General features: G+C 55.6%; 5 protein-coding genes across 5 annotated transcripts; 3 read left to right on the top strand and 2 right to left on the bottom strand.

Annotated features, from left to right (window-relative positions):
• Positions 1 to 1,814: 1,814 nt before the first annotated feature.
• On the bottom strand, positions 1,815 to 3,229 carry PUNSTDRAFT_141133 (GroES-like protein; the record flags this gene model as incomplete). Its single annotated transcript, XM_007379928.1, has 4 exons — positions 2,859 to 3,229; positions 2,505 to 2,779; positions 2,029 to 2,426; positions 1,815 to 1,934 (listed from the first exon to the last, which is right to left on the bottom strand). Exons 1-4 carry the CDS (start codon positions 3,119 to 3,121, stop codon positions 1,815 to 1,817), a joined length of 1,056 nt encoding a protein of 351 aa, XP_007379990.1. The 5' UTR covers positions 3,122 to 3,229.
• Positions 3,230 to 4,007: 778 nt separating this feature from the next.
• On the top strand, positions 4,008 to 5,639 carry PUNSTDRAFT_61477 (NAD(P)-binding protein; the record flags this gene model as incomplete). The annotated part of the gene is made up of 11 exons (XM_007379927.1): positions 4,008 to 4,094; positions 4,147 to 4,191; positions 4,347 to 4,489; positions 4,553 to 4,588; positions 4,646 to 4,704; positions 4,761 to 4,775; positions 4,831 to 5,033; positions 5,098 to 5,173; positions 5,247 to 5,320; positions 5,419 to 5,505; positions 5,565 to 5,639. 11 exons carry the CDS (start codon positions 4,008 to 4,010, stop codon positions 5,637 to 5,639), a joined length of 900 nt encoding a protein of 299 aa, XP_007379989.1.
• A 654-nt stretch (positions 5,640 to 6,293) lies between these two features.
• Positions 6,294 to 7,529, top strand: PUNSTDRAFT_60861 (GroES-like protein; the record flags this gene model as incomplete). The annotated part of the gene is made up of 4 exons (XM_007379926.1): positions 6,294 to 6,553; positions 6,615 to 6,892; positions 6,953 to 7,350; positions 7,410 to 7,529. 4 exons carry the CDS (start codon positions 6,294 to 6,296, stop codon positions 7,527 to 7,529), a joined length of 1,056 nt encoding a protein of 351 aa, XP_007379988.1.
• Positions 7,530 to 8,054: 525 nt separating this feature from the next.
• Positions 8,055 to 9,284, top strand: PUNSTDRAFT_130676 (GroES-like protein; the record flags this gene model as incomplete). The annotated part of the gene is made up of 4 exons (XM_007379925.1): positions 8,055 to 8,318; positions 8,353 to 8,650; positions 8,702 to 9,099; positions 9,165 to 9,284. 4 exons carry the CDS (start codon positions 8,055 to 8,057, stop codon positions 9,282 to 9,284), a joined length of 1,080 nt encoding a protein of 359 aa, XP_007379987.1.
• A 1,680-nt stretch (positions 9,285 to 10,964) lies between these two features.
• On the bottom strand, positions 10,965 to 11,309 carry PUNSTDRAFT_26270 (uncharacterized protein; the record flags this gene model as incomplete). Its single annotated transcript, XM_007379924.1, has 1 exon — positions 10,965 to 11,309. A coding segment is annotated over one exon (345 nt), but the record flags the coding sequence as incomplete, so codon positions are not given.
• Between the last annotated feature and the right edge of the window lie 1,088 nt (positions 11,310 to 12,397).

The raw sequence follows: 12,397 nt of genomic DNA, 5'->3' as shown, positions 1-12,397 counted from the left end.
ACATATGTATACTAGATTCCTGCACAATGTAATTATAATACCTGATGAATGGATAGTACACATGACCAAATTCTGAAGACATCTAACAAGATGTGACATGAAGTCTGGAGGTTTCTGGTGTTATTTGAACCAAAATATATCATATTGAAGAGATGATTGATGTTACAAATCACCAAAATATGCCCAAAAAGTTCATAAATTTCCACATATTTGTGAACATTTTGTGACAAATGCTCAGGGGGACCTTCCAGATATCCTCATTTTTGTACTTATGTGCTCCTATTAGCTCCTATATGTTCCTATATACTGTAAAAGGCCCCAAAATGGCTTTATCTGCATGGATAGTCCAGTAATTACTTGACATCCCCCCCCTTTATGATACTAATTCCCAGAGGGTGTGTTTCCTGATGTCCCATTCAGATAGGCAACCTCCGGACTTTTTATGTGAACACGCGCGTAGAGTTGGGACGAGTATACATCATGATACCAGTACTTCGCGGATCGTGGCCCTTATTCGTGCCATCCAAGTTTGTTGTGGCATGCTAAGCTTGTGGTTGACGCAGCGCGGGTGCACACTGCGTACAAAATCACTAGGATCTCAAAGCTGTAGGGCCGTCGCACGCGTTTGCACTCATGAGGGGTGTCGGCACGGGTGTCGGTGAGCCGAGGCGAACGATGGAGTGTGTAGCATCCTGAGCACGAGGACGATTTGAGGGCATACGAGTTCTTCGGCAGAGTAGGATATGTGTTCTGTCATCGTGCGTGTCATGCGATCCATGTAGGATTTTGTGTTGCCACGGGAGAAAGAGAGAAATACTAAGGTAGGTAGGTAGAATAGCGGAACAACCGGTTGCCGCACCGCACGTCAATACGCACGGCTTGGCGCACACAGTGCATCCACGGCCCCCGTGAGCTGTTATACAGCCGACACGCCGCTTCTGCACTGGTGCAGGTAAACTAGGTACACGTATGTGCTACTATGTGCAATACATTACCTAGCGGCGGCCCACTTCAGCCGTCGTCGCGTGTCAATACAGGGACTTCCGATAGTGCAATAAAAACCCACCCACCCCTCAGCAAAAAACCCTTGTAGGGAAAAACAAGAAAGGAGAGGTAGACGTCCCCGCCAATTGCTCCACCGATCGCGCGATGATCTACACATACAAGTTATCATCAGATCAAGGTCCCTCATCGCGACGCCCGCATCATCCATCCGTGCTCCCAACAGCCGCCCGGACAGATCTCAGCCCACGTCCATCGCGCTACATCTTCCGAGCTACAATTACCGCTTGCGATAATTTAGCACGATATATATATATCGGTCCTGGTCATCACCGCTCTACGAGTGATGCTCAACTCGACGGCATCTACATCAGACCCGCGTCCCATATTTAGGACCCTGTCAGGAGTCCAGTCTGACTTTCTGAGTCTGAGTGGACTGTGCCACTGTACGGTGTACCGTACGGGGTTGCCCAGCGCTTGTCGGTGCACTGCTAATCCATCGGACGTTCGGGTCGATGTCCACGTTGCCCCCACTTCCGGGGACGCGCCATCAGGCGTAGCTATTGCCTCAGAACGGGCCACCCATGAGCGAGCGAGGAGACACGGTCTCAAGGCCTTTCGGTTCGCCACTCGACTTGCCTCCGTGACATCGAACCGCACGTCACTCTCCGGGTTTCCGAAGAAAGAAACATCCAGCGATGTGTTCGAAATCTGGAGAGAATTGATGCGATATCAAAATCAGCGCACATGCTATACTCTACGTAACATCGCTCCCTTCGTTATCCGTTGATTCCGTTCGGTCATACGTTATTTCATGGCGTCTCATGGGGATAGGCGACCAGCTTCACGCCGCTGACCTTCTCCTGGCGCAGCAGCTCCAACCCGTCCGGTATACCCGCAAGGCCGTTCGGGAGCACTTGCACGCGATTTGGCTACCCAATATCAGACAAGGATTCAGTTGTTTTTTTGGGAAACCGCAAAAAAAAGTGAACGTAAACGAAAAGCGCGCGAAGTAGGTGGGCTCACCCTGATCGCTCCGTCCTGCAGCCACCGACCAAGGTGCGCGTACAGTTCACGCCCCACTTCGTCCTGCCCGGGGTAATTCACGTTCCCGAACACCTGCACGAGTTCCTTGTTCTCCACGCCGTGGACGATGCCCTCGGCCGCGGGCAAGACCAGAATCAACCGCCCGCCGGGCGCGAGGAGCGACCACGCCGTCTTCTGCGTCTCGGCGACGCCGACCGCGTCGTACACGATCTTGACCGGGTGCAGCGCGATATCGGCGATCTCGGACGCGAGCGCGTCGGCCGGCAACGAGCGCGAGAGGACGTGCGTGGCGCCGAGGGATTCGAGGTAGTCCGCGTGCTTCGCGGACGCCGTGGCGATGATCGGGGAGAAGCCGGAAAGGCGGGCGAGCTGGATGACTGTGGAGCGACTCAAACGGTCAGCAAACGCCGGTCAAAGAAAGGGCTGAGGGGACTGGCGGGGATTGGCCCCCTCACCGAACTGGCCGACGGACGTGGCGCCGCCCAGCAAGACGAACGGCTGGCCGGCGTAGGCGGAGGACGACTTCCAGAAAGGCGTGAGCTCTGCGCCGCCGGCCTGTCCGACCCGTTTCGTATTGTAAAGCGCGAGGAAGGCGGTCGCGAGCCCGAGAGGAATCGTGGCGGCCTCGTCGACGGTCACGTTCGGGGGTATCTTCGCAGCGAGGTCGGCGGAAACGACCGTGTACTGCTGAAACGTCGCGCGGTCGTTCTTGAACATGCCTTGCCAGACACTGTGGGGGAACCACGAAAAGAAATCGTCAACTCCCGTTCCAGAGTTTACAGAATCCTCCCGGATTGGAAGGAGCGCACATCTTATCGCCCTTCTGTAAGGTGGTGACGCTCTCTCCTACTTCCTCGACGACGCCAGCAGCGTCCGACCCCAAGATTCCCGGGTACTGGATGAGATCCTCATATCCGCCGCGCTGAACCTTCCAGTCTATCGGGTTGAGCGCCGTAGCGTCCACCCTCGCGAGGACTTCGCCAGCGCCAGGAGAGGGGACGGTCGCGTTCCCGACGGCGAATTCGCCGCCCTTGGACGAGATGATGAGCGCTTTCTGTTCGGAGGGGGCCATGTTTCAAAGGTGCGTGGAACGACGATATGTACCGTCTTTATACGCGTGCCGTGGCAGCCGTTGCGGTATTCAATCGTATCTCGCGCATCGACATTCGACTCACTTGCGCTGACCAAGAGCTTGAATGGCGTCAGGGAACCTATTATTGGTCAATCAAACACTCACTCACTGAGAGATCTGTACCGAATCCGTATTATCTGTGGGAGGATGACACGAGCGTAGCGCACGATTGGTCCAAAAAAATCACAGTGGACGGTTTCAACCCAGCACCCGTGCCACGGGTGCTGGGTTGAAATTGTCCTCCATTGCTGGTCGGTCCAGTGTAGAAACCCAGGTCGATATTGAGCTTCAAGAGCGGCAAAGAAAGTATTAAGAAGATATCTTATCCAAACACGTCTGAGATTTTGGTTGTCGGCAGTCGGCGTGGACGAACACCAGTAGAAAAAGCACGGGACCACAATGACAAGGGGCGTCTATCGTGAGAGAGTGTTGGTCATCGTTGTCAACCCGATAATCTCGGAAATGAACTCAACGTTAACGCTCATCTCGCACCTGTTGTCTTCCGCGTTGTCGATGAAACAATGATACGTCGTTCAATCTCTTGGGCGTCTAAGCGCCTTTGAATGGATCATGAGCTTGTTCCCGCCGTGTCGCGACCGAAGGAACACCTCGATTTTCGACTCATCCGCAGCCCTACGCATACACTGGTAACGCCATCTACTGCGCGGTAGCGTGTTGGCTCACGCCTGGAGGCGGGTGATGATATTCGGGTCCACCCATTCTCAGGCCTTTGAGTCACCCGGTTGCGTCCGTGGCTACAAAACCTTCCCTCCTGGCTTTCTCGAGGGCTCGCTCACGTTCACTTAGTACCGGAGTTCAAGCGACGATGGGCGCGCTCTATTCGCAATACACGCAGATGTTCCCGCCGAGACCGAATTGGGGTGTGGACGACATTCCTGACTTGGCTGGAAAGGTCCATCTGTACTGAGTCGTTCCTAAGCCCGCGCACTAATCATCGCGTTTAGGTGATGATCGTTACGGGCGGCAACTCCGGCATTGGGAAGGAGACTGTCAAGGCGAGTCATTGAGCCTGTATCATGGACGTGCGAACGGGTATTCCAATGCGGACACACATGCAGGCTCTGCTCATGCATGGGCAACGCGAAGGTGGGTCTGCCGAGCTCGGCCCCACAATGCACGTACTGCGTCCGGCTGATGCTCGTAGGTGTACCTCGCAGCTCGATCCCAGACGAGGGCGAAAGAAGCCATCGAAGAGTTGAAGCGCGATACCGGCCATGAAGCTATATTCCTGAAACTGGATTTGGGTGACCTGCACAGCGTGCAGGAAGCCGCGGAACAGTTCGCTAGGTGGGTTTTCTGCGTCCATGACTCGTACAAGCTGCTGTCTCACATGAAATACGGTGATACCAGCAAGGAGAAGCAGCTGCATGCGCTATTCAATAACGCGTACGTATCCTGAGCATGCATACATGCGCTGCTTCGCTATAGACATATCTCCGGTAGAGGCGTCATGCTTCCCCCCGTAGAATTGGTCACCGTTCAAGGTTACGATCCACAGTTTGGTAAGAAACATGCGCGAGGCATCCTGGTTCATCAGCCAGTAACTGCGACTTTGCAGGCACAAACGTCCTCGGTAACCTTGCCACACACACCTGCTCTGATGCGGATACCTATGCCGTCTATACCAGGGCACTACTACTTCGCGAAGCTCCTACTCCCGATTCTCCTCGATACGGCCAGGACCACGGCCGAAGGCAAGGCTCGCGTCGCGACAACCACTTCCGCGGCGCATTACTACCCATCTAGCCCTTTCCTTGACTTCGCCAGCTTCAAGGATGGCCCGATTCGTCAAAAGATGGGCAGGGAGAGGTTATATGCCAAAAGTAAGGCGGTGTGTATCTTTCGTTCAGGATTGATCCGGCACGAGATACGGAAGCTGACGATATTGCGTTCAGGGTAACATCGTGTTCGCCAACGAGTTGCATAGACGGTACGGTGCTGAAGGCATCGTATCAACCTCAGTCAATCCCGGTGAGCGCATCTTCCAGCCCCTTCCTCTTGAATTTGCCTAATGTATGTGATTGGTTTTCTCCTCCGCTGTCAGGCACCCTCAGGACAGGCCCTTGTGAGTTCTGCCGTTCCTACGAAATACCACTAGTCGACCTTAACGGGTTCATAGTCAAACCGCGTCCTGGCCGGCCCATCTTCAATCTGCTCGTCGTAAGCCCCGATTATTCTTTTGCTGGAACACTAGACCTCCTCTCATTCATATTAAGAACATGTTTCTGTACCCCGCTTCATATGGAGCGCTTACGCAGCTGTGGGCCGGTACATCACAGGAGAGGCTAGAGCTCGGCGGAAAGGTCAGATTTCGACAGCTTTCCGCGCGATAACGTCGAGTGCTGAATGCAATGCTTCGTAGTATCTGATTCCTTGGGTGCGCACCGGAGAGCCATATGAGCCAACGAACGATCCCGCGCTCGGCCGCGAGTTGTAGGCGTGGCTCGAGGAGCAGGCCAACGACTTATAATCTTGCCCCAACCCTGGCATCGAGCTGGGCTCACACAATGCCAATGCTCTGACTTGTCGTCGTATCAGGATTGCGCATCAAATACAAGTTCACTCATTCCGTTCTTCCGCTGTGCCCCTTTCAGGTGTCGTACGTCCATTGAGTTAGTCTTGTGATGCTGCAGCCCACGGTATGACATCATCCGCATGACCAAACAATTGCTGACCAAGATCTGGCCGATGGCGTGAATCTACACAAGAGGTCGCGAATGAGCACGGGAGGCAAGATCTGACCTCTATGTCTTCAACTGATACAACACATGGAACGCAAAAGCGAAATGTCGTGGGGCGATCACAATCACAATGAAGCCAGACTCTAACCTGATGGGAAAGTGGCCGCTGCGGGTTACTCACCGGTCTCACGAACGCAATCCTTTTACCTTACTTCGACATGGTGCAATAGCTAATCATGCACGTATCTTGATTGCGGGAATTCCTTCGTGCTGACACAGCATCAACAGTTGTTTTGTCAGCCTGAATTCTGTAGATCGCCAATTGCAATGATCGCGCGCTAACGTGGGGCGGGGACGGCTGCCTTATATCTTCACGGTTGCGTGCCCTATCTTTTCATACCGATACGAACATGGCTCCGAAGGAACAGAAAGCTCTTGTCATCCCATCCAAGGGCGCCGATTTCGTCGTGCAAAGCGTGGCCGTGCCCTCCCCTGGTCCTGGTGAGATACTAGCCAGGGTGGACGCTACAGCCCTCAACCCGGTCGACTGGAAGATCAAGGACCTCTACCAGGATTGGATTCAATACCCTGGGATACTCGGATTTGACGCTGCCGGTGTAGTCGAGGAGGTTGGCGAGGGTGTCACTAACGTCAAGAAGGGAGACAAGATGTACGCCTTCTAACTATCCTTCGTCCTCTACGAGCGATAAGCTCAACTGGTCGTTGAGCAGTCTGTGGGAGGGTGAACTCACGCCGTCTCACCGCGCAACGTACCAGCAATACGCCATCGTCCCCGCCGAGTTTGCCGCCAGGATCCCCGACAACGTCAGCCTCGACGAGGCGGCGTCCATTCCTACGTCGCTTGCCACGGCATATTTGGGGCTGTATAACAAGAAGAGCGACGTTCGCGGCGGAGGCGCGGAGCTGACGCCGTTCTGGCAATCCTCCACCGCCTACGCCGGACAGCCATTCGTGCTGTTGGGTGGCGCCACCTCTGTCGGCCAATCTGGTGAGCGGATTCGAGTTCTTCACCCGACCCTATGTTCGCATCCTCACCCAAGCCCTACAGTAATCCAGCTTGCCCGCCTATCTGGTTTCTCCCCTATCATCGTCACCGCGTCCGAGAAGCACACGGACCACCTCAAGTCGCTCGGGGCCACGCACGTCCTCCCTCGCTCGCTCTCCACTGAAGCCCTACGTGCCGAGATCGGCAAGATCACGTCGCAGCCGATCAAGATCGTCTACGACACAGTGAGCCACGCTGACACGCAGGAGACTGGATATTCGCTCCTTGCCTCTGGTGGCCAATTGATTCTTGTGCTGCCACCCGCTGAGGGGATTGTTCACGGGAAGGATGGGAAGGAGCTCGTGGGAGTGGCTGGGAACGTGAACTGGCCAGGCCAGCAAGATGCAGGGCGCGAATTGTACGCACGCGTAACGCAACTTTTACAGGATGGGTCGATCAAGGTGAGACTTGAAATTGCTTACGGCTGTGAAAGAGGAATAACCCCCTTTATGCTCTGTAGCCAAACCATGTACAAGTGCTTCCTAAAGGCCTCGCTGGAATCTCGGACGGGTTAGAGCTGCTGCGCCAGGATAAGGTTAGCGGTGTTAAATTGATTGCCCATCCTCAGGAGGCGGCATGAGTCGGTCCAATGGAGAATAGGATAATATGATAGAGTAGCGTCGAAGGATAGGCTGGGATGTCGGTCGTTTGGTACGCTGGAGTCGGTCGGTGCTCGGTAGGCTGATAGTTAGATAGTATAACGCTGGGGTGAGTCGATGCTACTGTACTGTACATGAAGCGGCGAATTATATGGGATACGCTACCGCGTCCGTGCGCAATCGCCAAGTCCCTCTCAACCTCCTCTCTGTCCACTCCAAACCGCCGTCCATGGGCCGGATTGAACCGTCGGCCGCCCGCGTAGTGACTAATAACGCTTGAAGATTTGAGGAGCGGAGGAGCGGCGCGCGCAAGGTCAAGTGGGTCGAGTCGCTCGTTGAGCAAAAGGGGTGATCAGAAAGAGCAGCGGCACTGCCGCCGGGCGTTGAGTAGCGCGTATCCGGCCGCGCGTCCCCTCGGAACGTCGCAATAGCGTCGGGCTAACGTGGGGCGGGGATGGTTCATTTATGAGTCAACCCAAGAACCGAACTCCAATCAACCTCTGAGCATGGCTCCGAAAGAACAGAAAGCACTCGTCCTACCGTCCAAGGGCGCCGATCTCGTTGTTCAAAGCGCGACGGTACCCTCTCCGGGTCCGGGCGAAATCCTCGCTAGGGTGGACGCTACGTCCCTCAACCCAGCGGATTGGAAGTTCGCGTTCGCCGACCCATACCGGGATTTGCTCCAATACCCCGCGATCCTGGGCTTTGACGCCGCCGGAGTAGTCGAGGAAGTCGGCGAGGGCGTCACGAACCTCAAGAAGGGAGATAGAGTGCATGTCTTATCCATTCTTATCTTTAATCAAGGCTACATCTTTCTACCTCCACAGTCTATGGGAGGGCGATATCAAGCCTCATCGCGCAACGTTCCAGCAGTATGCGCTCGCCACGGCAGAATTTGCTGCCAAGGTCCCCGACAACGTCAGCCTCGACGAGGCGGCGTCAATTCCGGCGACGCTCGCGACGGCATATTTGGGGTTGTACAGCAAGAAGAAGGACGACCGTGGAGGTGGCGCGGAACTGACGCCCTTCTGGCAATCTTCTACCGCCTACGCCGGACAGCCGTTCGTGCTGTTGGGTGGCGCCACCTCTATCGGCCAATTTGGTGAGCGGATTCGAGTTCTCCACCCGACCCATCCTTACCCAAGCCCTACAGTAATCCAGCTTGCCCGCCTGTCTGGCTTCTCCTCTATTATCGTCACTGCGTCTGAGAAACACGCTGAACACCTCAAATCCCTGGGCGCAACGCATGTCCTCTCCCGCACGCTCTCTACGGATGCCCTGCGCGTAGAGATCGGTAAGATCACGTCGCACCCCATCAAGATCGTCTATGACGCCGTCAGCGTTGCGACAACACAGCACGCAGCGTGGTCGTTGCTCAGCACGGACGGTGAGCTTATTCTTGTCCAGTCACTCGCCGAGGGCATCGTGCACGGCGAGGACGGGAAGGAGCTCGTGCAGGTGTCTGGACACCCCGAATGGGCCGACCAGCAAGAGGCGGGACGCGAGCTGTACGCACGCGTAACCCAAGTTCTGCAGGATGGGTCGATTAAGGTAAGAATCCAGCATCCGCGTTTCTGGTTCAGGAACGGCGGACTGACCTCTTCTATGATCGGTAGCCACATCGTGTTCAGTTGCTTCCTCGTGGTCTCGCTGGGATTCCGGAAGGACTGGAGTTGCTGCGCCAAGACAAGGTTAGCGGCGTTAAGTTGATCGCCCGTCCTCAAGAGACGGTATAAGTCGTATGATGCGTTGTAGTGCAGTCCCCCAGAGTGTATGATGAGCCTTCCTGTAAGTAAATATATCCGAATCTCAGATGGTGTTGCGGAGATGTGTTGGACAGATCATGACCGTCCGCGCAGGATCTCCCCACAGATCAAGATCCGGATGTTCTCATCTGCGCGTCGTTGACAAGGGGGTCGGCCAAGGTAGCTCCAAGTCACGGTCGCGCTCGCAATCGGGTTGAGGACGCGGTTGAGAGAAGGGCTTGTAAGGGTGCGTGATGTGTGTGCGACGGATAATTTAGTGCGGGTGAGGATGAATCCGCCAGTGTTCTTCCTTCTTCTCCTAGCATACCGTCAGCGAAATAATATATCCCGAGATATGAAGCACCTCGGGCGCCCGTAATGGATACTCCCTTGCCCCGACGCCAATTACCGGATATATCATGTGGGTCGGAACGAGTAGAGTACGACGCGCGTGTACTTGATCAATGTACTTGACTTACCTTTGACTACCGCCCGCGCTCGCCGCACCATTTTGTCTTGGGCGGGTTGCGGTCCTGCAGTCTCGCGCAGGAAGCACGGTGAGAGCTCCACCATGTGGTGTGGGTGAAGCGTGTCAGCTTGGGCGCAAGCCGGGTGCGAGCGCGACGGCTCGCCCCCGGCCTACTCGGTCGGAACTCTCGGTGTGCCTCAGGTTCGAGTGTTGTAATCTACTCTCTACTGTATTACGATCATGGGATTGAATGCATTGATCTTAAATACCGCTGTGACTGGTCTGTAATGCGAGGGAGTGGAGGGTGGGACGAAAAACGACGAAGGAGGGCAATCCTCTCGTCGCCCTCGGAAGCGGAAGCAAGAGAGCCAGCGAGGCGACCTCCTCCGCCCAAGAACTGGCACCGCCACTCGTGGCCTCCGCTCCGGTGCGCCCACTCTTGGGCGGGTTGCGGTCCTGCAGTCTCGCGCAGGAAGCACGGTGAGAGCTCCACCATGTGGTGTGGGTGAAGCGTGTCAGCTTGGGCGCAAGCCGGGTGCGAGCGCGACGGCTCGCCCAGACCGCACCCCAGCCGTGGTGCGCGTGCCCAGCTGACCCCCACCTTGCGGTCGTGATCGTCGACAGAGGCGCGGGGGCTGGCCCTGTGAGAGATGTTGCATGTGTGTCGGGAGAATGCCCTTGACTACCCTCCAGTAGCGTAAGAAGGCGTTCGAGGACCAGCGTCCGGATTTCTTGATGACGTCGGGTGGGACGCCGGCCAACAGCAACTCGGTGGTGCCTCCGATGCGGAACGAATGGCCGGTGAACCTCGGTAGGCTGGCCTCCTTCCAAACTGCGTTACACTTCCTCATGAAGAAGCACCGAGTGAGAGGGCGGATGCCGAACGTTGTTCGGTAAGCGAAGAGGTGGTCGTCGAGCCCGGGGTTGTTCCAATACAGGTGGTGACGGAGCGCCCGGATGGGGTCCAACGAGCCTTGTTGATGCAGAATGACGACGTCTTCGCCCTGGCTGAAGCAAACCTTCGTCGATGGGAGATGGATGACGTGTGAGGGGGATGCCGGTGACGGGAAGGTGAGGTCCGCACGCCTTGGGTTCCTCTTCACGGCGGCCGGCGTCGTTGAAGGGGGAAGGAGCTCACCCAGGCGGCATTGGCCCCAGAAGGCCACACAGGCGGCTGCGAAGACGGCCATGTCAACGTTGTCTGACAGGTCAAGACCCGCCCTGAGGATACGTAGCATTTTCCGGTTGATGGGAAGGCGGGGAGGGCGATGCGAGAGGGCGGGGCGTCTGTTCTCCACCCCGTTCAGGACGTAGTTGAGGTGTTTGCCTCCCTTCCATTCTGCGTTCTGCGTGGAGTGCCAGGCCTTGAGTCCCGCAAGAGTGTTCCTGGCGGTGCTGCCTGCGTGGCGGCCTTTGCTCGATGCAGCAAACGCGCAAAGTACGAGCTCGTCCGCCGGGAGCCAAAAGCGCCGGTGAATCTTCTCCGCTCTGCAGAACCGAATAAACCGGTTCACCGCACTATTGTACCCTCTAAGAGTCGAAGGGGCCCACCCGTGAAGCAGAGCTCTGGCCAGATGCTCCCCCGCCGTCGCAGACAGCTTGATTCTGTTTGGGTTGTGAAACTTGGCCAACCGCGACTTTGAGTGCGGTAAGACGAAGTGGTCGCTTGGAGGAAAGTCTCGATGCGGTGAGTGGAAGTCCTGCCGCCCGGGGCGCCTTGTCATGGGCGGTGTCTTCGCCGTGCGCATGCGAGGTCGGCGTATGTGGCAAGTGTTGCCGCACGACGCGATGCGTCTATGACCCCTCTCGCTCTCTTTTGGAGTGATAACAATTAGTATCAAACTGTATTAAATACTATAGTGTCGCTCTCGCTATGAGTCCTGATACACAGAAGGGTATTTTAATGGGGGATTCGAAACGCGGGAGACCCTTTGGGGCGATCCCTCTTGAGGGCTCGTCGGCTCTGTTTTGGCTCGAAGGAACGTATTCATCTGAAAAAATCTAGATCACTATATGGCATTACATAGTGCCATATAGCCTCCATAGGTCCATAGCGATGTCCTTTGCTACCCATGCTAAATATCTGCCAGCCAATGCTATCATAGTGCTATAGGTGCTATAGAGGGTACTGTCATGGCTATAGTAGCTATGTAGGGCATATCTCAGTGCTATAGCAGCTATGTAGGGCATACCTCAGTGCTATATAGCTCACACCTTGGTGCTACTGAAACTATATGTCCTATGTAGACTCTACAGCAATCATATACTCGATAGATTATCTGAATAAGATTACTTTTATTTATTTATTATAAATCACTGGTAACCATTCAAATTCTAGTAAAGATTATTTTTCATTATATTTTATATATATGACAAAATTGTATCGAGTACTAATAGTGAATGTATTGCTTACGTAAGCAGCATAGATATGCCACCCACAGCCATAGGGGGAGTGGGGAGGGTGCTGACGCTGAGCGAGGGGTGGTAGGCGACGGGGAGGCGGGAGCGCGGCGTTGAACGGAGAGGGACGAGAAGGCGAGGATGCGGGCGAGAGGCCGGCGGGAAGGCGACGAGACGGGCGACGAGGCGGGCGAGAGGCGGGCGAGAGGCGGGGAGGCGGGCGAGAAGGCGGGGA

The sequence above is a fragment of the Punctularia strigosozonata genome (assembly GCF_000264995.1).
Source record: "Punctularia strigosozonata HHB-11173 SS5 unplaced genomic scaffold PUNSTscaffold_2, whole genome shotgun sequence".
In the NCBI taxonomy this organism is placed as follows: domain Eukaryota; kingdom Fungi; phylum Basidiomycota; class Agaricomycetes; order Corticiales; family Punctulariaceae; genus Punctularia; species Punctularia strigosozonata.
This window is presented reverse-complemented; position numbering and strand designations above follow the sequence as displayed.